The sequence below is a fragment of the Urocitellus parryii genome, chromosome 3 (genome assembly GCF_045843805.1).
Source record: "Urocitellus parryii isolate mUroPar1 chromosome 3, mUroPar1.hap1, whole genome shotgun sequence".
Lineage (NCBI taxonomy): Eukaryota > Metazoa > Chordata > Mammalia > Rodentia > Sciuridae > Urocitellus > Urocitellus parryii.
The window spans coordinates 155,350,306-155,376,356 of NC_135533.1; the positions used below are offsets into that span (position 1 = coordinate 155,350,306).

The 26,051-nt window shown below is 39.6% G+C and overlaps 1 protein-coding gene across 1 annotated transcript in view; it reads left to right on the forward strand.

Annotated features, from left to right (window-relative positions):
- Positions 1-22,570, forward strand: part of Mapk1 (mitogen-activated protein kinase 1) — a 78,538-nt gene extending 55,968 nt beyond the window's left edge. The window contains exons 7-9 of the mRNA XM_026401666.2: positions 12,050-12,159; positions 15,497-15,622; positions 20,382-22,570. Coding sequence (XP_026257451.1) covers positions 12,050-12,159; positions 15,497-15,613 — 227 coding nt within the window. The 3' untranslated portion in view covers positions 15,614-15,622; positions 20,382-22,570. The remainder of the gene's footprint in view (positions 1-12,049; positions 12,160-15,496; positions 15,623-20,381) is intronic.
- Positions 22,571-26,051: the final 3,481 nt, after the last annotated feature.

The following is a 26,051-nucleotide window of genomic DNA, read 5'->3' on the forward strand; positions in this document are numbered from 1 at the left end:
AATGAGGCAAGGGGTCAAGTTTCAGGGGGCTGAGTCTATCTTCATGATGTCTACTGTCAACAGGTTGATTGACATCTGGGTAGGCCACACCCAAAGGCACAGTAAGAGAAGAGGACACACATAAGGCACTTCCATGGAAGATTCTATCCTAAACAGGTCAAGGGGTTATATTACAAAGGAACAGGTGAGCATAGCTTCACCCATGGGGCTGTAGCAAGACACACCCATGCACGAGACACCAACCCTCGAACCCAAGAAGAGTGGGGAAAGCTCTGCCACATTTCTGTGACTAAGCGCCTCAGCACCCAGCCAGGGAGTGTGACTCAGTCATGTGTGAGGTTGGTCTCCCACACTAAAACTAGTAATCTTAGAGGAAAAAAAATAGGACAGAATCCTCATTACCTTAGTTGAAATTTTCTTAGATTCAATACCCATCTTTTTTTTTTTTTTAAGTAACACATTAGTTTTATCCTTTGTATAATTTAGGGTTGACTTTAATAATCTTAATGTCTTTTATTCTCATTTTACATGAGATCTGGTAAAAATATTAGTTAGCTATTTTTTTTAAATTTTATACCAGAATAAAAATATGGTAGATAGGTAATGACTCTCCCCATTCTAAGATGTCCATGAATCTAAGTGTGTTTGGTTGCATGACAGAGGGGAATTACAGATGTAATTAAAAGTAAATCCATTGACTTTGAGACAGGGAAGTTATCTTGGATTATAAGGCTGGCACAATATAAGCACAGGTTCTTTTAAGTGTGATAGGTAATCTGAATGATGAACCTGAGATATAGCAGCTTACCAGTACTTTGTTATTTATCTTTCCAAATCTACTCTTTCTATGTACATATGTGTATTTTTACCTAAAATTTACTTTTGAAAAGTAATTAGTAGGGCTATAACCAGTGGTACAGTGCTTGCCTAGCAAGCATGCACAAAACTCTAGATTTGATTCCCAGCACCACAAAAATTATTATTATTATTAAAATTAACATTTTTTGTAAAAATTCAAAAAATTATAGGACTGTTTAACTGAGAAGGTAAAAATTATTTTATAATCAGCTCTTGAATAGCACTGTTAATAGAATTGTGTTTTGAATACTCTTCCATGTTTAATACATAGATCTGGCTTATCTTTAATGGTTTTGTATTATTTCTATTCAATCTTCAGTTGGATATTTAGCTTTTTCTGATTTATTTATTTATTTTTTTATACCAGGGATTGAACCCAGTGGGGCTTAATCACCACATCCCTAGCCCTTTTTTATATTTTATTGGAGATAGGGCGTTGCTGAGTTGCTTGAGGCCTTGCTAAGTTGCTGAGGCTGGATTTGAATTCAGGATTCTCCTGCCTCAGCCTCCCAAGTCACTGGCATTATAAGTGTGTGCCACCTCACTCAGCTTTTTCTAATTTTTGCTATTTTATCTATATGTATGTATATATATACTATATATACTGTATATATAGTACATATGTATGTGCATGTGTACATATATGTATCAAAATATAACAATTGCCTATTTAGATGTTATTTCCTGAGTCACCTTTTTAAAAGGAGGTGCATACCTAACAAAAACTACATAATAAGATTTTCTGATAATAGACCAACTCCAGGCTCCACTTATTATTTGTTTCTTCACTCTTCTATTGTCAGTCGTGTTTCATATTAAATTATTTCTGAAGTTTGTTTAGTAGGGTGGGCGTTGCTGGGTATTGAACCCAGGAGTGCTTAAAGCTATATTCCCAGCCCTTTTGTTTTTTATTTTGAGACAGAGTCTTGCTAAATTACTGAGGCAGACTTGGGATCTTTCTGTCTCAGTCTCCTGAGTCACTGGAATTTCAAGCTTAAACCATTGCACCCAGCTCTGAGTCTTTTTTTAATGCTTATTTTCCTTAGTTTAAGGTCATGAACTTTGAGATTGGTTCATGAAAGTACAAATTAATACCACTAAAATCTAGGAAATTAATTTTGAAATGTAAGTATTGGATGAATATGATACAGATGCAGGGAAAAGATAGAAATAGAATTAAGAAAATGGAAAAATAGGAGTTAGTGGTACAGAGGAGAACAGTAGAGCATCATATGTTTGGAGCCCAGGCTTTGCAGCCATACCTCCTGGGTTTAATCCACAGCCTAGCCACTTACTAGTTGTGTGACCTTTAGGGAAACTACTCACTCAACTTCTCAGGGCCTTATTTTCTTACTTATAAAATAGAATTAGTAATAGTACCCACGTCAGGATTGTGTGAATGTCCACTCTTCTAGCATTTGTAGGTGTAAAGTTTGAAGATCCTTCCATATATGTAGTTATGAAGAGTGTTCCCTTGTAGGGATGGCCCATAAATGTCCTTAATCAGTCTCATACTGAACATTGAAGTTCACATGACCTATCTGTTGGTGCATGAGCTATCTATTGCTGCATAACAACCACCCCAAAACTCGGGGCTTGAAACAACAGCTATGAGTTTCTTAGACTGGTATAGCTGAGTGGGTCTGCTGACTCCCCTCCAGTAGGGTGGTCCAAGGTGACCGCACCACATCTTGCCATTGGTCTTCTTCCTCACAGTTGTTGTTCTTTCATCCCATAGTAAACAAGTCTAGGCTGCTTCTCCTGATAACAAAAATATTCAAGAGCAAGAGCAGAAGCTACAAGATCTTTTGAGAGCAGGTCCCAGAATAGCAATCTGCCTCACTCAGTGGGTCAATCACATAGTCAAAACAGATTCAAGTGATGGGGAAATAAATATTCCCACTGGTAGGAGAAACTGCAAAGAATTCATGCCACAATTAGCATGCCCTTAAGTTGTTTGTAGTTTTATTATAATATTTGAATTTATTCATTTAATAATAAATATGGGTGTCTGTTCTGTGCCATCAAGGTTTCTATGGCCCTAGACATAGAACCAGTAACAAAGAGATAAAGGACTGGCCTTTATCTGAAAACTGATAGTCCAGATTGTATCAAATATGAAAGTAACTTAAGAAAATGAATGGAAGACCTCAAGGAACTCAAAAGAAAGTCTAGTTAATGATAGTTCACAGAAAGGAATATAAGCCAGGTGTGGTGCTGCACACCTGTAGTTTCAACTGCTTAAGAGGCTGAGGCAGGAAGATAGCGAGTTCAAAGCCAGCCTCAGCAAAATTGAGGTGCTAAGTAACTCAGTAAGACCCTGTCTGTGTCACAGTGGTTGAGTGCCCCTGAGTTTAATCCCCAGGACACCTGTGCCACCCCCCACCACCCCACCCCACCCCACCCCCGCCACCCCGCCAAAAAGGGAAAAAAAAAAAAAAAAAAAGAACATCTCTTAAATATGGGGAAAAGCCACTCATTTTTACTCACACAAAATATGAACATTGAAATATCGGTAATTCCTTTTGTTTTTAATAACCCCACTCATCACAAGAGCAGAAATCAGAGTTTGATAGCACATTGGGTGGTCAATGCTATGAGGAAAAGATGTTCTCAAGACAGCTTGCTGGTAGAGTGTAAATTGGTTGAGTCTCTGCGGAGGGCATTTTGGCAATTCTGTCCCATATCTTTTGTTCCAGCATTTCTGAGTATTGAACTTTTGGGTCTGCCAACCAAATGGAGATGGGGGTGGCATTGAACTTGTTCATCTTTAATTAAAAGAGATTGAACATTTTTCACATATTTGTTAGTCATTTTTGATTACTGATTCCCTTGAGCCAGTAGTATTGTAAATTTTTCTTCAAAGGAATCTTAACTAAGAAATCTCTCCAAAATGACTCCAGTGAGGGGGAAGAAATGATTATTATTCAGCAGATGGTGCTAGGCTGGTGAATTGCTATTTGGAAGATAATCAATTTAAATCATTACTCACACATGAAAATGAATTTCAAAATAATAGATGATTAAATGCTTTTTTTAAAAAAAATCAAATCTAAAAACTAACAATATTTAGAGTATTTGTTGTTCTAAAAGACTATCTTCATGAGCTTTTTTTTTTAATCTTTTTTAGTTGTAGATGGACACAATACCTTTATTTATTTGTTTGTTTATTTATTTTTAAAGAGAGAGCGAAAGAATTTTTTAATATTTATTTTTTAGTTTTCGGCAGACACAACATCTTTGTTTGTATGTGGTGCTGAGGATCGAACCCGGGCCTCATGCATGCCAGGAGAGCGCACTACGGCTTGAGCCACATCCCCAGCCCAATCTTCATGAGCTTTAAAACCAAATCAAACAAACATGAAGGAAAGAGAATAGATTTTGTGACCTTAAAGTTTAAAACTTAGGAGAAATTAGACTGTTTAGGTTTGAACAGTAGTTAAACTAAGTAACATTTAAGGATTCCTATCCTATTACATGGAAGGGACCATTTGCCCAGTGGTCTGGAATCTGTCTCCTGAGTTCAAACCAGGGAGCCTTTGACTTTGAACCAGTGATTTAGCCTCTTAGTTTCATGATTTCCACATCTCAAAAATACAAATTCAGTCCCACCTCATATGGTAATTGAGAGGGTTAGGTGAATTATCATTGATGCTAGATTATTCATATATAAAGAATAAGACCTCAGTGGGTAAATAAATAAATAAAGAGTTAACATAATTCACAGGAAATATAGGAGGAACAGTTTGGGGGATATCAGTTGAGACTTTGGTTTGAACTTGTTAAATTTAAGTCACCTACCACGCATTAGAAATCACCCAAATGCCAAATGTTAATCAAATCATTTAGTAGATTATGATATATTTACTTAAAGGAGTATTGTAAAGCCACTAAAGGTGATTTTTTTAAAGTTTTGATAGGGAAATAATGAGTAATATTTACTCAGGAAAAGTAAGACAACATTTGTTATACAGTATGATTTGTTATGTAAAAGAAAGCGTATAGAAAATTTCAACAAAATACATCAAATGATTACCAGTGGTTACCCTTAAGTGACAGGGCTATGGGTGCTAGAGTAAGGGAACTTCAGGGCAGGTTTGATGGTTAGCTATTTGAGGCCTGCCTTTTCAGTTTCACATAACAAGAACTTGAAGAAAACTGACCTGTTTTCCTGATTGTTTTAGCCCAAGTCATGGGACTGATCTCAGTTGCCTGTTTGTGCCCAGCTTAGATGCCCTGACCAGTCATTGTGGCCAAGGGGGGACTCAGCTGAATGGCCAAACAGTGTCCCCTTCCCACAATATAGCCAGAGAACATGGGCAAGCCCATGAGCTCCCTCATAGCAAACACAGCTTGCTTGCAGAGGCAGTGAACTGTAGCAGGTAAAACCAACACATGACCATCATCTTGAAGAAGGGTGAGAAATACTATCGTTCTCTCTTTTAAAAATAATAATAATAACAATAACAACAACAGGGGTTGTAGAGCAGTGGTAGAGCACTCACCTAGCATGTATGAGGCCCTGGGTTTGATCCTCAGCACCACAAAGATAAATAAATAAAGGTATTGTGTCCATCTACAACCACAAAATATTTAACAATAAATAAATAACAAAATGTAGTTCGTGTCAGAAATCTTATCTCCATTTCTCAAATAACCTGTTTGAAGAGTTTATGAACTTTGTTATTGCTCACTTGGATTCATGCATTATTTGTAAATAGGATCATAGGCTACATCCTCTTCTTTTACCTGCAGAGAGTTGTATTTATTCTTCTGAAGCTTAGTCACCCTAAACTAATGACAGCTTTGAGAGTTATTTAACCCATGGCCTTATTTATATAAGAGATTGAGAAGAGAGAAAAGTGATACTATAAGAAGCTGGAGAAAACAAACCTTCAGTGGGCAATGGGATAGAAATAGGAACCCTTTAAAATATATAGAAAGACTAGACAAAGCAAAGAAAAAAGTGTCATGTGTTTTCATAGAAACAGAAGATGGCATTTTAAGAAAGGTTAGCTGGGCACAATGGCATACACCTGTAAACCTCTAATTCCAGAGACTCTGGAGGCTGAGGCAGGAGGATTGCAAGTTCATGACCAGACTTGGCTACTTAGTGAGACCCTCAGGACCTTAGACCTTGTCTCAAAATTTTTAAAGAAAATATATATATAGCCAGTCATGGTGGTACATGCCTATAATCCCAGTGACTGGGGAGGCTGAGGCAGAAGAGTCACTGGTTCAAAATGAGTCTCAGCAATTTAGCGAGGCCCTAAACAATTTATCAAGACCCTATCTCAAAATAAAAAAAGCTGGGGTGTGGCTCAATGATTAAGCACCCTTGGGCTCAATCCCTGATACTGAAATAAATAAATAATAAAATAAAGACTATAAAGGACTAGGGATATAGCTCAGTGGCAAAACACCTCCTGAGTTGAGTTCCCAGTACCAAAAAAGAAAGTGGACTACATAGCAGCATCATGCAGCAAAAAAACAAACAAAAAAATACCTGGCAAAATATAAACTGAAAAATGTAAGTTGGTTTTCCAACTATGGAGTAGTTGGTGACCACATAAGATTAGTGAAAACAAGAGTTGGAGTGAAAAATTTGGAAAGTGGAAGTAGAAATGACTGATTCGGCTGGGGCAGGCGGCACATAGGAGAGAATTGGTTTGGAATAGGAAAAAATTCTCCTCCTGGCATTGTTGGTGAGGATAGGGAAAGTCCAGGAATATTACCTCTGGGGTTCTCAGTTTTTCCTTGGAAACATCTGTTGAGAGTAGTGAGGGTCACTTGATTAGGAAGGAAGGCCATGATTTAAGCCATACAAGATGAACCCACTGTTAGAATAGAGGAAGGAGTTGATCAGGACTTTCTTGGAGTTCTTAACGGCCTCGATGAAATGGAAAATCTTGAATTTTTATAACATAATTGTTTGTTTGTTTGTTTAATTGTAGATGGTTACAATACCTTTATTTATTTATATGTGGTACTAAGGATCGAACCCAGTGCCTTGTACGTGCTAGGCAAGTGCTCTACCCCTGAGCCACAGCCCAGACCCACAACATAATTGTTCTTGATATTTGCTACTTAGACCTGAAGTCTCCAGGATCCTTTCCTGGTGTTCATGAAGTTAAAACTGTTTTCATAGTTGCACCAAGCCATCTTTACACTGCTGCTCTGCCATGCTATCTACATTCATGGTACCAAAGCAGCAGTGAGCAGGACTATAGCAACTCAGCCCAGGGCAAGACCATGGCACCAGGGTAGGCCTCAGGCTCCACACATATAATTTTCTCACAGCTAAAATCAACACCAGTTGCACAGAGGATGTGAAACAGTAAAGAGTGCTCACTCTTTTAGACACCATCCTCAATACGTGTCTCTCTGAGCTCTGTGCTGAATATGGAATGGTTTCACAAGGAAAAGTGCTGGTATAGTTACTTGAGCTGTAAGCTAAGTTAAGTGCTTTTTAAAATTGATTCTGAGGACAGGTGCAGTGGTGCACCCCTGAATTCCCAGCTAATCAGGAGGCTGAAGCAGGACGACTGAGAGCTTAAAGCCAGACTGGGCAACATAGCAAGATGATATCTTTTTTTAAAAAGGCGGAGGGGGGGGGGAATGAAACTGATCCTCAGTAATTTTTGAGTTATAAGAAGTTCTAAGATCATAAGGTTTGAGAATTGGGGTTGCTGAGGCAGAGTTTGTACAGTTTGTACAATTTGGGCATTTTCTCTGAAAATGAAGGTTATTGCCCAGAACCTTCATTTGGGGATAAAAGTGACAGGTTGCATCATTGATCCAGGATCAAAGTTTTGCTGAGTAGGTGAAGAGGTGCTGTAGAGAGCCAGGCAAATGGCCTGCTCAGGATCTGCACAGGAGGAGAAAAAACCTAATAAATAGAAGAGAATGATGAAGGCCAGATTGCTATGTATCCTTTAAACTTAAGACAAATATGGGATTCTGGGAGGACACTAAGGAGAGTCATGTATCATGGTCAGATATACTCCCAGCCTCAAAGGAGCTTCCATTCTTTCAGGGGAAAGAAACCTGCTCCCAAGTAAGCATGCACACAGGGAACCATGATTCATAGTATGTGAATGGTGCCAGCAGATTGCTGTGTAGCGTGGGAGGAGGAGGCCCAGCACTCTGACTATGGGATCAGCACCTGCCAGCTGCTTCCCATTTCTCTCCTTTTCTCCTTTGGTGGCTATGAATAATGCAGAAATAGCACTTGCAATAAAAGAAAGCCGAGATTCAGTTATTTTTCAAGTAGGGGGAGAAAAGCTACCTTCCTTTGAAATTTTTATCTGGAGGTTTAAGGTCCTAAGATTTAGCTAGAAAGAGCTAACAGATCTGTTTTAGAAATGCTTAAGCTGCAAAATACCAGTTGCCTCGAAGTGGTTTCACTACTTATACCAACAAACTTGAGCCAGGGAGAAGTATCCCCCAATAACTTAGAAACAGTCCTGTTAGAATCTGTGGTCAGATTCAACCTTTTCCTAGCATAGACAGTACTGGGCAAAAAGCCCAAATGACTTCATTGCCTCTCAAGAAAGTCATAGGGAAAGTATCTGGAAGCTCTTTGTGGTAAGGGATGGTCCAAAGCAGGAAGTAAGTTAGTTCTTATTACCTGTCACTGACAACAGGAATCTAAAGCTCATGATACATCTAAGAATTCTCATACATACATCTACCAAGTATTGGATACAACTAGGATTTGAGCTGAAGGTATCTGAGTTCTTGACCATCATGTGGCATTGTCTTGACTATCAAGAGGGCCTCCTCCTAAACCTCACCAATCTGAAGACCCTTTGTTACAGCTGCAGGCATGAACCCCTCTTCTGCTGGGCCAGACTGCTTCAGTCAAGGCCAAACCTGTCTGGAGATCCCTGCTCCAAAATGTTTTCTAGCATATAAAGCCAAGTGTCATTATTCCATAATTTCCTAAAGTACATTTTAGATATGTATTAAAAAGATTATAGACAAAGACACAAATAAATTTGAAATGAATTGTAGAAATTCATTGTCTGGTTTGTTTGGTTTTTTTCCTTAAATACAGCACCCACTTACACTTATTAGATATGAGAAAAGTTCTCTTTATTATGTCCAATGTGTCATTTATGACATTTATTATTTTTTCTTAAATATAAGAGATTGGCCCTATGGTGGCATTCAATAAAGGAAATTGAAAGGGGGGGGCTCAGAACTGTGTGTATAACATATGTGAACATGCACATGTACATACCCTTTCTTTCGTTTTTTGTTTGTTTTGTTTTGTTTTCCTTTTAAAAAAAAAAATTTGTAGTTGTAGATGAGCAAAATGCCTTTATTTTATTTTATTTATTTTTTTAATGTAGTGCTAAGGATCAAACCCAGTGCCTCACAGATATGCTAGGCAAGCACTCTGCAACTGGGTTTCAGCCCCAGCCCTGCACACACCCTTACAATAACTTCAGGCAACAGGATACCTCTCTGACCCTCATTTAGTAAACAAGCAGTCACTTTGCACATTTTACTGATCTACTTTCAGGAGTTGATTGACTTTTTTTAATGAATAAATGATTAAAACTTTTCTTGAAAGTAAGCTAAACTGATCACGAATATTAAAGTGTACCAAATACATTTGATTATTAAATGATCTTTTACCATTCTACTCTTAGGTCTTAGTGTACTAATTTGAGATGGGCAAGATTGACATTGCCACCTTAAAATAAAGTAAGAAATAATCATTATTAGAAAAGAAACTTCATGGGGCTGGGGATGTGGCTCAAGAGGTAGCGCGCTTGCCTGGCATGTGTGCGGCCCGGGTTCGATCCTCAGCACCACATACCAACAAAGATGTTGTGTCCGCCGAGAACTAAAAAAATAAATATTAAAAATTCTCTCTCTCTCTCTCTCTCTCTCTCTCTCTCTCTCTCTGTCTCTCTCTCTCACTCTCTCTTTAAAAAAAAAAGAAAAGAAACTTCATTAAGCTTGCACATATTTTTGGTTTTGTTTTAAGATAATTTACATTCTAAAGAACTTGTGTTCAGATGTCTAAATTGTGGAACTCACCTAGATGTTCCTCAGCAGATGAATGGATAAAGAAAATGTGGGGCATATGCTCAGTGGAATATTACTCAGCTTGGAAGAAAGAAGTGTGAAATTATAGCATTTGCCAGTAAATGGTTGGAGATGGAAAATATCATGCTAAGCAAAATAAGCCAATCCCACAAAATCAAAGACTGAATGTTTTCTCTAATGTGCGGATGCTAATTTACAATAAGGCGGGGGTGGGGTGGCGGGGGAACACTAGGGAAGAATAACGTTAGATTAGGTAGAAGGGGGGGATGTGGAGATAGGAAAAAGACATTATTACCATATGTATATATGTCACTACATGACCCATATGATTCTGCAGCACATACACTCAGAAAAATGAGTCATCTATGTATGATATATCAAAGTTCATAAATGCATTCTACTATCATATATAACTAATTAAAACAAAAATATTTAAAAAAAAAAAAAAAAGAACTATTTGTCATTGACTAGTAGTTTCTCAGACTTGCAGTAGGTTCTCATACTTGAGCCTTGAATTTTTCAGGGGTGCCTGAAGGTCTATGAACTAGGATTCAAGAAAAGATCGGGTAGTTCCTTTTTTATTCATTCCATATTTTGAGGCTCCTCCTGTTAGGATTTAATTTGAAGACAGAACCTGCTGCTTAAGTTGAAAACCATTGGTCTAAACATTGTTAAATGAAAGGAATCAAAATATTTTTAAAAGAAGAGCCTTTTGTAACCTGATCTTCAAAACTGTAATGTATTTATGTATTTTCTTTTTTGTACCAGAGATTGAACCCAGAAGGGCTTAACCACTGAGCCAAATCCCCAGCCCATTTTTATGTATTCTTTTATGCATGTGTTTGTGGGGTTTGGTGGTGGTGGTGGTTTGTTGTTTTTTTTTTTTGTTTTGTTTTGTTTTGTTTTTGGTTTGTTGTTGATAGACTTTTATTTTGTTTATTTATATATGGTGCTGAGAATCGAACCAGTGCTTCACACATGCCAGGCAAATGCACTACTGCTGAGCCACAGGCCCAGGCCCCCCGCCCCCCATTTTTATATTTTATTTAGAGACAGGGTCTTGCTGAGTTGCTGAGGACCTCACTAAGTTGATAAGACTGGCTTTGAACTCTTGATCTTCCTGCCTCAGCTTCCCAAGCTGCTGGGATCACAGGCATGCACCATCACGCCCAGTCAATAATGTATTTTCTTGCATCTATTTTTTCTTGTGAATTCCTACTCCTCATGCCTGTAATCCCAGTGCTCAGGAGGCTGAGGCCAGAAGATTTTGAGTTCAAAGCCAGCCTTAGCAACTTAGTGAGGCCCTAAGCAACTCAGCAAGACCCTGTTTCTAAATAAAATATAAAAAGGGCTGGACATGTAGCTCAGTGGTAAACCCCCCTGGTTTCAATCCCTGGTACAATCCTACTCCTTCTAATACGTATTTTCCCAAACCTTTGTCCCAGGCAGTGTTAACCTTGCCCTTTGGCCACAGTCATGACCTAAGGTGGTCACTAACTACAGAGGCTAGGGTAGGCTTCTCATTAGCTGCCCATATGTTCCATTCCCATTGATCTGCACTTGATCCTCCTATTGGGCTTCTGATGCAAAGGAAATGCTCAACTCTTTACACCTAGCCAGATCAAAAGAGTGCTTTTAACTTTGGGCCTTCCAGAAATACTCCCATCTAGGAAGTAGTAAGCCTATAGCCTGTGGGTCACATGTGACTATTAGCCAGGACCTGAAAAGACTATTGTCTTTTATGACTGTAGAGGCCTTTTCTTTGTGTTGACAGATAAAATGACCATAGCAAAAATGACTTCAGAGTTAATCTGAAAGGAGTACTTTGCTTTCGATAACTACAGATCAATGATTTGGAAAATGTCACATTTTTTAGGCAAATGTAAGTTTGTGTCCTCATCTTCCACTTTTAGCCTTTGTCTAGCCATTCCATCTTGCTGAGCATTGAAATCTATGATTGGTGGTCAGCACCACATTCACAGTTTCAAGAGACAAGAGGCATTCAGTATGCTAGCTGCTTGCCCCTCAGTAATGCTTCATTTCATTTTTTATGGATCAGTTTACTTAAATGGAAAGTATTTTAGTGAATACTTCTGCTTCTCACATTACAAAACCTTTATCTTTGTAGCTCTGGATTTACTGGACAAAATGTTGACATTCAACCCCCATAAGAGAATTGAAGTCGAGCAGGCTCTGGCCCATCCATATCTGGAGCAGTATTATGACCCAAGTGATGAGGTAAGAGTCCATGCTTCTGGCTGCTTGTTCAGGGATGTAGACCAGTGAGCAACAGGCCTAACCATGTTCAGCTTGTGAGGTTATGGTTGCATACCTGATCCTCCCAACATATTTACCTCCTCTACCTTGAGAACAAGCACTGTGGGACACAGTTTGAGATCCCTGTCCCCAAGACCTACCTTTCTACCTCAAAAGACTTCCTCCAAGTCATCTGCAGTAGATGGGACCAGGGCAGTGCATGGATAACGGGGAATAGCTTCACCAGTGTGGAATGTAGAGTATGTAGAGGGCAGGGAACTGAGGCTGGAGACCATTGTCATGGTCCAGAGAAGGAAAAGACAAATGTTCTGACCTTGAGGATGGAGATGAGTTGGCAGCCTGCTAAGGAAGGCAACACACTGAGTGAGAAGTCAGTCTAGACAGTTCCCACTGTGCCTGGCAACTCTGTGTTGGGTATGCCATTCTCTGGAGATAGGCCACAGAGTCTGTTTTATTGAGAGATTTAATGTGACCAGAGGAGGATGTGCAGCTCTTCAGAGCCGACTAGACATCCCTGTAAAAGAGACTTGGTGTCTTGTTCTCTCCAAGACAGTTCTCTTACTGTACTTCTCTGGTTCCTCTATGGATTCAGTTTAACCTTTATTCTCTGGAGGTTAACAAAAATTCAGCATGAGCCAAAAGTTTAGATTGTTCTGGTTGAAGCTTACATAAATAGAAAATAAAGCCTCCACATCCTCTTCTTAAAGGAAAGAAGCAAGTGAATTATCTTAAAATTACAGGACAAATGGAAAAGAAAAATGAAAAACTAGCAAAGCTAAAAGCTGATACAGAGAAAGAAGATAGAAATCAAAACAAGGGAGTATTTATTAATTGGCTTCCCCTTCCACATCCATCTCCCACCAAAAAAAAAAAAAAAATACTTGAGGCAGTTTGCAGAGATACTACAGTTCAGTCAGTGACATGGAAATAGGTGAAAATGTGTCTCATCCTGGCCTTGTGAGCTAAAGATTTCCTAAGGTTCTGTGTCCTAATCAACAAGTTTGGGCAGTGCACCTATATGTAAGATTCCTAGTATGATCCCAAATACAGATCACCCTCCAGAGAGAGCTACCTGTTCTTCTCTTGCAACTTGAATCCTTTTCCCCTTTCAAGTAGCCAAAGCATACTATAGTATCTGAGGTTCATACTTCCTCCCCCTTAAGTTCTCATGAAGACTAGGTGGGTGAGATCTGGGGGTCTTTTCAACCACTGATTGACAGTTGCCATCATCATCAGCTTAGTTTTGTTTTTGTTTTTGTTTTGGTAGTTACAGATGGACAGAATGCCTTTATTTGTTTAGTTTTATGTGGTGCTGAGGATCGAACCCAGTGCCTCAGCAATGCTAGGTAAATGCTCTGTCGCTGAGCTACAGCCCCAGCCCTCAGCTTAGTTCTTTAACATTGTATTAGTTTGTGGACATTTAAAAATTAAAATATAGGTGCTGGGGGTGTAACTCAGGGGTACAACATTTGCCTAACATATGCAAGACCCTATGTTCAGTCTCCAGCACCAAAAAAAAAAAAAAATCAAAATGTAGAGGCTGGAATGTAGTTCAGTGGTAGAAAATTTGCCTACCATGCTTGAGGCTATGTGTTCAGTCCCCAGTACTGCCCCCGTAAATAAAAATGTAATATGGGCTGAGTGGTAGAGTGCTTGCCTGGCATGTGCAAGGCACTGGGTTCAATCCTTAGCACCCTAAAAAAATAAAATAAAAGCATTCTGTCCATCTATTAACTACTAAATAAATAAATATGTAATTAATTATCTTTGTCATTCAGTATATATGGAGGTTCTTTGACCTAAATAGTTTATATATTTCTTAAATAACTTTCTGAGTATCATACAGTATGGTAAGAATTAAATTAAAAATGTATGGGGCTGGGGATATAACTCAGTGATAGAGCATTTGCCTTGTATGCGTAAGGTCCTGGGTTTAATCTCCAGTACCAGGAAAAAACAACGGCAAAAAACTTGGAGAAAGATATTTTAAAAGATCTCTTTAATCGTTTGATCTAGTTGCAGTTCTTAGTAAAATTTTGGAATATTACCTTCATAATCTTATGTTTCTATATCTAAATTTTTAAAGTAGGGTTAGTATTCATTCTGTTAAATGCAAATGCAAAACATGGGCATCTTTGCAGCTTTTGTTTTTGGGGGGGCGCTGTCAGTTACTGGGGATTGAACTCTAGGCACACTAACACTGAGCTATATCCCTAGCCCTTTTTTTTTTTTTTTTTTTTTTTTTTAGTACCATGGATTGAACTCGGGCACTTGACCACTGAGCCACATCCCCAGCCTTGTTTTGTATATATTTTTTTCTTCTTTTTTTTTTTTTTAAACCCTTATTTTATTTATTTGTATGTGGTGCTGAGGATCAAACCCAGGGCCTCACATGTGCTAGGCGAGCACTCTACCACTCAGCCCCAGCACCAGTCCCCCTATTTTGTATTTTATTTAAAGACAAGGTCTCACTGAGTTGCTTAGTGCCTTGCAGTTGCTGAAGCTGGCTTTGAACTCAGGATCCTCCTATCTCAGTTTCCCAAGCTGCTAGGATTACAGGTGTGTGCCACTGTGCCTAGCTACATCCCTAGCCCCCCCCACCTTTTTTTTTTTTTTTTTTTTGAGACAGGATCTCACCAAGTCTTTGGGATTACGGGCATGTATCACCGTAGCCAGCTGCAGCTTCATTTTTAACAGCTCTATAATCGTTCCTCATAACAAAGATGCTATAATTTAATCAAATGCATTTATTTTAGTCTTATGGGTTTGGATCATATAAATATACCACCTCCACAACAGCACATTTCTGTTATTACAACATACAGTACCTTGAAACATTTGCAAGTTATTCTGGGATTTGTGATAAGTTTACAAAAAAACAAAATGGGTTCAGTTGCTGTGTGTGTGTGTGTGTTTTGCTGGGGATTGAACTCAGGGCCTGGTGCATGGTAGGCTGGTGCTATACCACTACATCCCTACCCCCCAGTCCATTTATTAAATGCTTATGAGAACGGTGCTTTCAGGAGTATGGGCACAAATACAATGTTTATCAGAACTCTCAGATGTTTTTGTTTGTTTCATGGTGCTGGGGATCAAACTCAAAGCCTCTTACATGCTAAGCATATGCTCTACCACTGAGCTACACTCCAAGCCCTGGTGCTCTCAGGTTTTATGAGACTTCAATCTTGTTGTATAAATTTCAGAATGTAATTTAGAGTCACTTTATGAATCTAATCAGTAAATTACTGCCTGAACAAGAACAACTTTTGACTAATAAATGTTTTGTGTTCTCTTAAAGCCCATCGCTGAAGCACCATTCAAGTTTGACATGGAATTGGATGACTTACCTAAGGAAAAGCTCAAAGAACTCATTTTTGAAGAGACTGCTAGATTTCAGCCAGGATACAGATCTTAAATTTGTCAGGTACCTGGAGCTTTAACCACATAGTTAACCCTAGAGAAGGAGAGGGAATATAAGTGTCATTAGAAAGTAAAAGAAGTCAATGTATTCCTCTTTACTTAAATATACGTTTTTATACTGATACTTTTGAATTTAAAACTGGGGAAATTACATTCTGTCTTTCACCATTGTGAATATACTTGGAATTCTTTAATTTCTGGCAGTTTATATTGACCTACAGTTACAATGACATGAAGTTTAAATGACAATTTCTAGAGTAATAACTACAAGGGGACTTACAAACCTGATTTTTTTTTTCAATATTTTTTAGTTGTAAATGGACACAGTAACTTTATTTATTTATCTTTTTGTGGTGCTCAGGATCAAACGCAGTGCCTCACCCATGCTAGGTGAGTGCTCTACCATTGAGCCATAGCCTCAGCTCCAAAACCTGATTTTTTTTTTTTTTTTTTTTTTTTTAATCACTGAGCCACATCCCTGGCCCTTTTTCGTATTTTATTTTATTTTATTTTTATTTTATTTTTTTTGAGAGAGAGAGAATTTTAATATTTATTTTTTAATTTTCGGCAGACACAACATCTTTGTTTGTATGTGGTGCTGAGGACTGAACCCGGGCTGCAAGCATGCCAGGCGAGCGCACTACCACTTGAGCCACATCCCCAGCCCGAAAACCTGATTATTTTTTGAGAAAATAAATTCATGGGATAGAATAAGTTTGAGGCCTTCATTCCTGAAAATTTTAGGTTTTTTACTTCATATGACATTTTAAACATTGGGAAATTTTAACATGCAACTTTTGAGGCCCTAGGACTTCCCCTTTTCCCCCCAGTACTAGGGATTGAACACAGGGCCTTGCTAGGCAAGCACTGTACCACTGAGCTCCATCCCCAGCTGCCTAGAATGTTTCTAAGAATTGAGAACATGGAATTTCATGCAGTAAACACAGTGACTTTAAGTACACACACGGCCAGTCAGGACAGAGAAACACTGATAAGCCAGTGAAGTGCTAGGGAGACAAGGAGCATGAGAGTGAAAATCATGAAGAGTGGACATGGGAAATAGTCAAGAAAGGAAGGAAGATGCATGGAGTCCCAAGAAGACATAAGTTTTCACAGCCTAACTTAATGGGTTGGTTTGGTTTGGGTTTGTTTTTGATTTTGGTAGTACTGGGGATTGAACCCAGGGCCTTGTAAGCATTCTTACCCCAGCCTTTATTTTTTATTTTGATACAGTCTCACTAAGCAACTGAGGCTGGCCTCAAACTTGCAGTCCTCCTGCCTCAGCCTCCAAAGTTGCTGAGATTACAGGCATGTGCCACTGTGCCTGACTTAACTTCATTTTTTAGATGCATAGTACCAGTGTGTACAGAAGGGGTATGTGCACAGGGTAACTCTTGTACTTGCTAGGAAACATGGACATCGGGTTCACCACTTTCCAAGGAGAGGAGCCAGCCATGTGCTCAGAGTGACAGTCTGATTGCTGAGCATTCATTTTGTTCGTTTGTTCTTGTTAAGTTGCCATTGTCTGGCCTCAGACTTGCCAGGGCTAGTCTCAAATTTGCAATACTTCTGCCTTAGCTCCCCAGATTGCTGGGATTACAGGTGTGCACCATCAGGCCCCATATTTCCCTTGGTCTTTAGAACATTCTGTTCCTTAAGAGTCCATTGGTTCATGTTCATTTCCAAGCTCCTCCTTTAATTTAGATTTTTGAATAATTCAGAGAATTTTACTTAGATATTTGTAGGAGTCACACACCACATACACGCACACACACTTTTTATTAGAAACTGAAAGTCCTTCCTTTCTTTATTCAAGAGTAATGAATGTGATTATTTGGCAACTGCTTGTTTGTATGATAGACTATCTTTTGATTCTTATCTTTCTCTTGCTGTCTACTTTTTTCAGTAGATTCACAGTATGTGAGCATCTCTCTGAAAAGGGTTCACTCCAGGACTCCCTTCCTCCCATGGAAAGTACAGCCACCAGTTTAGTAAATCCAAAGAGTTACAGCGTGTTACAGAGTCCTCTGTATCTGCCTCTTTTGGGAGACGGATAAAAAAGAAATGGAAATTTAGGTGCTTGCCCCTAAGAAACTCCAAGTGGAGACCTAGTTCTATAATTAATGCTTCCCACAAGGGGGTCCAAACACGGTTCTCTGTTCAGATCAGGAGTATGGGCAAGCAAAACTGGGAAAAGCTTCATCAAAGAGGTAAAGGCTAAGATGATCCATTAGAGGGATTTATATGGACCTGGATAGAAAACTGCACCAGGAATACAGTACAAGGTGGCAATGTTGGTAAATTTAAAAATGTACAAAAAAAGAAAATACAAATCTGGATTTTCCAGAACATATGGTGAGAGGAGAGAGAATAAAGCTTATGTCAGAACCCTAGAAATGAACAGGGAAGTAAAGAATTGTGAGGAAGGGGGAAGTGCTTTACATGGAAGCAACATGGAAGGAGCCAGAGATATCCCTTGACAGGCAGGTGTGTCTGCAGAGACTGCAGACAAATGGCCAAAGTGGCATTGAGGTTGTGTTGGAACAGGAGGCCAAGGGTGGGGTTTTGGCAGTGATTTTTTCCTTTGAGGTTTTCTTTTTTTTTTTTTTTGGTGCTGGGGATTGAACCCAGGGCCTTGGGCTATGCAAGACAAGCGCTATACCAACTGAGCTATACCCCCAGCCCCCTCCTTTGAGGTTTTCATTAGGTAGATATCCATTCTCTCCTCATTGTTTTTATCATCATATTGGAGTCTGGAAACAATACCTTAAGCTGTGGGGTCCCTGGGACTCTGTTGGTCAGTTCCCAGGCTGGAAAGCAGAAGCTACTCCAGGTGTTCCACACAAAAGGCAGGTGATTGATCAGAGGTGCTAGAAAGGCTCAAGAGCAAAAGTGGAAAGTGGAATTACCACAGATTGGTCACTGCAGGAAGCTATTCCTGTTCTCCTGCTAAAATAGTAAGAGGTTGTTAACCAAAGTCCTTGATCAAGTGAGGATGCTGGGGAACTCACTATAACTGCAGCTGTCAGAGACTGCAGACACTTCTCATCAGGAGACCTTACTGTCACTGACTCAGGGAGACTGTGGGGCCAAAGCCACTAGCATCATCCAGTGCCTCTGAAATCTAGGAAACTACCCTCATCATGCTCCTGAAAAACAAGGGCTCCCTCATGATTCCTTTCACAGGTTATTTTTCTTAAACTAGTGAGTAGACTCTGATTTTCCCCATCTTCCTTGTCTTAGTTCAAACGCACTTCCGCTTAGTCTGTACCAGGTACTTTGTCAGACACCAGGAATAAGCAGAACAGACAGGCCTACATGTGGCCTCCAAGAAGCACCCAGTCTAGCAGGGGAGAAACCATATAACCAGAGCAACTCAGGATCAGAGGTACTATAGCAGAGGTGAATAAGGGCACAACAGGCCCCAGAAGTAAAACTAAGCATCATAGAGTGAGGCATTTGTGCTATGCTGAATCTTGATTACTGGTGGGAAAGGGAACACAGTAGTACCAAACCAGGAATGGTAGAGCATGTAAGCACAGACTCGAGCTAATAAGTAGGAGGAGTCTGCAGAGAGAGGACCAAGCCCAGGACATAGCCCTTGCCTTATTAAGGAGGCTAAATCTCCTTCATAAGTAGTTACCCATCCTGAAGTGTTATCTCAGGAGACTATAAGGGCAGCAAGGAAGTAAAAGGACTTTGCCAGCAGAAACCAATGGGATGGTTAGCCAGGGTACTCCTGGGGCTACATGATGTGGCTGCTGACTAAATGCCCTCTGAAGTTAGCATTACAGACAGGGACAAGATTCTCACCGGGTGCACTCCAACTCTGAATTCAGGTGTGGCAAGTATATCACTTCTGTGTCATTCATTTGTTCTAGGCACACATGAGGCACGCACATGCTCATTTTGTACTTAGAGCCTGGTCTTTTCCGTTGTTCTTTTAAATGGCAGTTTTCAGTTATTCTTAAAAGTTCAAAGAATTTTAAAGTAAACACCTGTATTCCCACCACCTAGATTCTGCAGGGTTTCTTTTTGGGGGGCAGGGAGGATTACCAGTAATTGAACTCGGGAGCACTCAACTACTGAGCCACATCCCCAGCTCTATTTTGTATTTTATTTAGAGATAGGGTCTCACTGAGTTGCTTAGTGCCTCGTTTTTTCTGAGGCTGGCTTTGAACTCTCAATATTCCTTTCTCAGCTACCTGAGCCACTGGGATTAATAACAACACAAACTCTGTTGTCAGTGCAGTTGACTTAATTCTACCTGGTCATTCAGAGAAAAAAGAGGCTTAATAAGAATAGGAGACAGAGAGAGGGCCAAGCCTCTTTTTTATATAGAAATAGACACATTACAAAGACCCTGAAACTTTTTTGACTTTGGATGGATACCATGTGGTTACTAAAGGGCATCCCAGGAATACTGAAGCCAACCTGACTGTGTATGTCAGTGCCTGTGTGTCTTTCCTATGATTGTTATGAAAAAAGCCTCTGAGAACTGTCTGAGAAAGGTGCTGTTGAAGTCTGGGCAGAGCACCAGCCCCTTCAAAATTGCCATGTGTTACACATGCCCACAAGTGTGTAAATTAAGTGACTTTTTTGTAGTAATTTCCCCCTTTTGCTTTTTTTACTTTTCTGTTTCATGATGCTGATGATGACGTGTTAATGTTCATTTTTTTCACTTCTCCATTTTGTAATGCTGCTGATGTTGATTTAACATAATTCAGTCCTAACTCCCAGGTTTATTATTTGTGTTTTTATAGGACAAGGGATCAGAGGACTGGACGTGCTCAGACATCGATGTTCTTCTTTCCAGTTCTTGACCCCTGGTCCTGTCTCCAGCCTGTCATGGCTTATTCAGTTTGACTCCTTTGAGCCGTTCGGAGGGGCGGTTTCTGGTAGTTGTGGCTTTTATGCTTTCAAAGAATTCCTTCAGTCCAGAGAATTCCTCCTGGCCACCCCTGTGTGTGTCACCCACTGGTGACTGGCAGCAGTATGTACTTCCAATGCACGTACTGCTTACCGTTGCTTTAGTCACTAATCGCTTTCTGATTTGAAAGATGCAGTGGTTCCTCCCACTCCTGAATCCTTTCTACATGATGCCCTGCTGACTGACCCATGCAGCCTCACCAGAGCAAGAGTCTTTTCACATTGGCTCTAGTCACTGGCATCTTTATGATAGGGAAGGCTACTACCTAGGGCACTTTAAGTCAGTGACAGCCCCAAATTTGCACTTCATCTGTTGACTGTAACTTTCCCCCAGAGCTTATGGAAATACCTTGGATGACATTGCAGCCTACAGCAAGTGCTTCTGTCTCGGGAATCCTTTGGGAGCATTTGTCAGTGTCTTTTCTAATATCATGTTAGTTACTAACATATTTAAGGTATGTGCTATTTGCCCAGCTTTTAGAAAATTCAGTCATTCTAAATAGAAAGGAAGTACTGCACCCAGCAATGTCATTCTGCAGATTTACTGTGGTTACTTATAACAATTATAGAGGTATAACACTTGTCAAAATGTATTACATGCAGTACTGTTTGCTAGACCTACTTAAAAGATTTGAAATGGCAGCTGTGCTCAGCATTTGATGAGAGACACAAAAGGTGACAGTACTGTGGAATGTTTCTGGAGAAGTAGTGAGCAGGCTGATCCGCGATGGAATTCCACATACCCGGTGCATATATGCCCTGAACTATTTCAGTAACCACATTCAATGCTGGAGGATTTGGCAGAGAGGAACACTGCAACTTTAATGAGAAAGTGTACAATTCTTTTTCCTTCTATAGCATGTCAGCATCTCAAGTTTATTTTTCAACCTACAATATAACAATTTGTAATAAAGCCTTCATGAGCTCATGACATGAAGCACTATTCTGTCGTCAAGTACTCTTTAAATATTTCTGATACTGCTGAGTTAAGACCATCAGAAGAAGCTGAAGCTAGCATTAAGTCATGTTCAGAGCTCTCCATATTTTCCTGATCTCTTTAAGTATTTGTTCTGCCACTGTGTACTGTGGAGTTGACTCGGTGTTCTGTCCCAGTGCGGTGCCTCCTGACTCCCCCACTGCTCTCTGTGGTGAGAAATTTGCCTTGTTCAATAATTACTGTACCCTCGCATGACTGTTACAGCTTTCTGTGCAGAGATGACTGTCCAAGTGCCACATGCCTATGATTGAAATGAAAAATCTATTGTTACCTCTGAGTTGTGTTCCACGGAAAATGCTATCCAGCAGATCATTTAGGGAAAATAATTCTATTTTTTGCTTTTCGTCTCTCAGCTGTCCTATTTTTCTTTTTTTCTTTTATTTTTGACAGCAATGGAGAATGGGTTATATAAAGACTGCCTGCTAATATGAACAGCAATGCACTTGTAATTCATGGAAATAAATGTACATCTTTATCTTCACATTCATGTTAAGATTCAGTGTTGATTTCCTCTGGATCAGTGTGTCTGAATGGACAGACAGGTTCTGTTTGTGCTCCAAATAGAAGTGCCCATGGGCCTCACTTCCCCACCCTAGGCATTGCCCCACACTTCAGTTTACATGAGGTGGCTTACAAAGGGCCTTTTTCCCTCTGCACAGCAGATAATTCTGACATGTTTCTTTGTTCAAATCTTAAGTCTCAAAAAAGTCTGTCAAACCCTGGGGACAAAAACCAGACATCTCAGGTTGGAATCTCTGGTTCCCTCCAAAAAGGGGCCTGCCTGTATGCCCCAGAGCTGCTGCTAGCACAGCCAAGTGCTGGGAAGAGCTGCCCAGCACCACATGGTGCATGCCACCTGGCCAAGTGTGCTGACACACCTCATGTGACTAAAGAAAGATGGCTGACTCATTCTTAGAAATAAGAATCACATCTTGATTCTTGCCCTAAAAATACATAACTAACTTTTCACTTACATACTCAGAGCTGCCATATCATGGTCCATGCAGCATTGACAGGATACAGAGATTTGACCGTTATTTGATATATTGATAAATAAGTCAGTTTTCATTTTAAAAAGAGCATTGGCAGTTTTATTACTCATTTCTTTGTACTTTTTTAATGCAAAAAAAAGTTTAATTTGCAATCTTCTAGGTAGAAAAACTAGCCTTGGCTGCTAATATCTAGGGGCTACAAGCTCTTTGCCATCCTCTTTGTTGGTACTGTGGAATCAGATTGGCATGAAACCACTCACTGCATTCTAGAATTACTGTAGCCACAAGTGGTATACTTTTCATTAATATCATGTGAAATGTAGTTTAACAGGTCAGAGAATTGTTATAACTAAGGTACCTGTGAAACTACAAGTTATTATGTATAACAGACACATCGTTTTGGTTTTATATTTCTAAATATGTACAGATTATGTCATCTCAATTCATATTGGTGATGCTGAATGCCTCCATTATTAGCATGCTCAGATAAGCTTTCTGATGGATGTCTTTTTTGGTGTCTAAAATGTAAGCAAAAAATTCCCATTGAAACATTCCAAGACGTTCTGTTTGGTATGAAACAGCCAGCCAAAAAGCCTTTGGGATAGATGTGAGAACTAATTATGAAGACTCTGCCCTGACAGTCTTTAGAGCTTACAGAGAAACACAGACCACAATGGAATCTGGGTAAACAAATATCATCATGTTCTGTGTGCAGGTGTGGTATGTTCACACTCATTTCTGCTGTTTTCAGGCAGAGGCAGTGGGTGTGGAGAAAACTGTTAGCTTCAGTAAACTATACATGGCCAACCAGTAGTTGTTTCTGAGGAATCATGAAGGTAAACCACCCACATGCCACATAATATTCAGCCCATTCAGAGGAGACTTTGATCTTTATTTGCTTTTATGTTAATATGGTTTTTTAATTAACTTTTATATAGTATGATAACTGTATGTTAATACACACATACATATGCACACGCTTTGGGTCCTTCCATAATACTTTTATATTTGTAAATCAATGTTTTGGAGCAATCCCAAGTTTAAGGGAAATATTTTTGTAAATGTAGTGGTTTTGAAAATCTGAGCAATCCTTTTGCTTACACATTTTTAAAGCATTTGTGCTTTAAAATTGTTATGCTGGTATTGAAACAAGATACTCCTATAGTGCAGATGAGAAGCATGTAAGAGTGGAGTAAGGATGTGGTTTCTCTTACTGTCATCCAACTCGACATGATGGATCAGCAACAACTGGGAATCCAGAGTGAATTCTGAATGAATTCTCTAGGGTTATACCAGGTTTAGCTTAAGCTTGTTGCTTTTTGTGCTGTTTATCCGTGTAGAGCACTCCAGAAAGTTCTGAATCTGCTTTGTATCTGCTTTGTACTGTTGGTGCCTTCTTGGTATTGTACCCCAAAACTCTGCATAGATTATTTAGTATAATGGTAAGTTAAAAAAAATGTTAAAGGAAGATTTTATTAAGAATCTGAATGTTTATTCATTATATTGCTACAACTTAACATTTATTTGTGGTATTTGTGATTTGGTTAATCTGTATAAAAATTGTAAGTAGAAAGGTTTATATTTCATCTTAATTCTTTTGATGTTGTAAACGTACTTTTTAAAAGATGGATTATTTGAATGTTTATGGCACCTGACTTGTAAAAAAAAAAAAACTACAAAAAAAAATCCTTAGAATCATTAAATTGTGTCCCTGTGTTACCAAAATAACAGTACTGTGCATGTATAGTTTAATTGCAGTTTTACATGTGAAAGTATGAAATCGTCTAGGCCTTAATTACAGCAAGTAAGCCGGCCTTCTTCCTTTGGCTTTGCTTATGTCAATTAGTGATAGGATCATAAGCTGGTTCTCTAGAGTCAAAAAGGGGTTTTAATTTTAGTCCTCTACATTTCCTTAGGTATAAATGGGGGGGGGGAGGTGTTCCCCATGTCCTCTCTTTGTATGCCTCCCACCCTTATCTTCAGCAGTCCTAATATGGGGGCAGCTCTTTTTTCAGACCAAGAAGTTATAACTGTATTAGTGAGTCTTAGACATTTTGATTCTTGTCAGTATTGAGCATTTTGCAGTGACTTATTTACAAGACAGAAATTTGTAGTTGTTGTTTATTTGGGACTGGTGATTGAACCCAGATTGCCACTGAACTACATCCCCCTCCCTTTTTCATTTTGAGACAGGGTCTTGTTAAGTTACGGAAGGTGGCCTGGAACTTGTGAACCTCCTGCATCAGCCTCCCAAATTGCTGGGATTATAGGCATGTGCCCTGGTGGGAAATGTTTTTGATGTAGTATTGTAGGAAAAAACACAGGCCCCTAAACCAGGTTCACAGCCTGACCCTCTGCTTTGGGTTGCTCATTCCTACTTGTTTGTGCTTCAGTCTCGCCATGGCAGACCGTCAGCTATGAAGCAGAACCAAAATTGCCTTGTATGTGGTAAAGATTATAAAAATCACTTTTTCAAGTGATTTACCTCAAAGCAAGAATTCAGTAAACAGCAAGTCTTCTTAAGTGCTTTTTTTTTTTTAATTTCATTAAATGTTAGAGCATTAAAATGTCTGCTTACTAAAGAAACTGCTTTCTGTAGATCTGAGAAAGGAAAACCTATCCAAAAACTTTCTTCAGGGAAATACAGCCTAAACTGGAAGTTTTCAAGGGGACATTTGAAACACTTGAGGGTACATAACATTCACTTTCTCCTTGATGGGTTAACACTTTGTTGTTGTCCAAATCCAATAGAAAGTAGTCACAGTCTGTTCACAGAAAGCTGATAATCACAGTTTTCCCCACTTTACCGATAATGAGCTCCTTCCTTAGTAATGGCATACCAATTCTGGTTGGCAGTAGACCAGCATCTGGACTGTCTGCTGTATTTAATCAAAACCAAGTGTTTAGAGCTGGGCAGAGGTCACTTCAGGTCATCTGAGAGAGGAGAGAATAAAGCCAAGCAACGGGTCACAGAGAGGTGGAAGCAAGGAGGGAATCACACCTCTGAGGCCCCAGGGTGAGGCAGAAGGATCAGGGTTTGGGGGTATCCCAAAGGGAGCAGTGAAGGAATGAGTTTCATAAAAACTCATTATGAGGGGGACAGTGGTATCTCTGAGTGTGTCTAAGAGGAAGGCACTATCAGGGAAGAGGAGATGGAGGATTGGGGCTGGGCTTGCCAAGGGGAAGAGGGAGGTGGAGATGGGCACAGCCTCACTCTTTGAGTTTGGCCAAGGATGGCTAAAGACATTCATTTCATAGGTAAAAAGGAAGAAACAGGTCATGCCCCGTAACATGTCTTTTTGGGTGAAGTGTGTGAGGATGAGGAAGATCCTCCTAAGAAATGGAAATGAGAACTGTCCACCACTGAGAGAGGCCTCAGTGATGCAATAGGACATTGTTCATATATATCATTAGCTGGGCGGGGCAAAGGGAAGGACCAAGGGGATGAGATGGAGTGGTAAGACTGAGGCCATAGAACTAGGGGGAAGGAGCTGCAGTAGATGGGTAGAGATCAC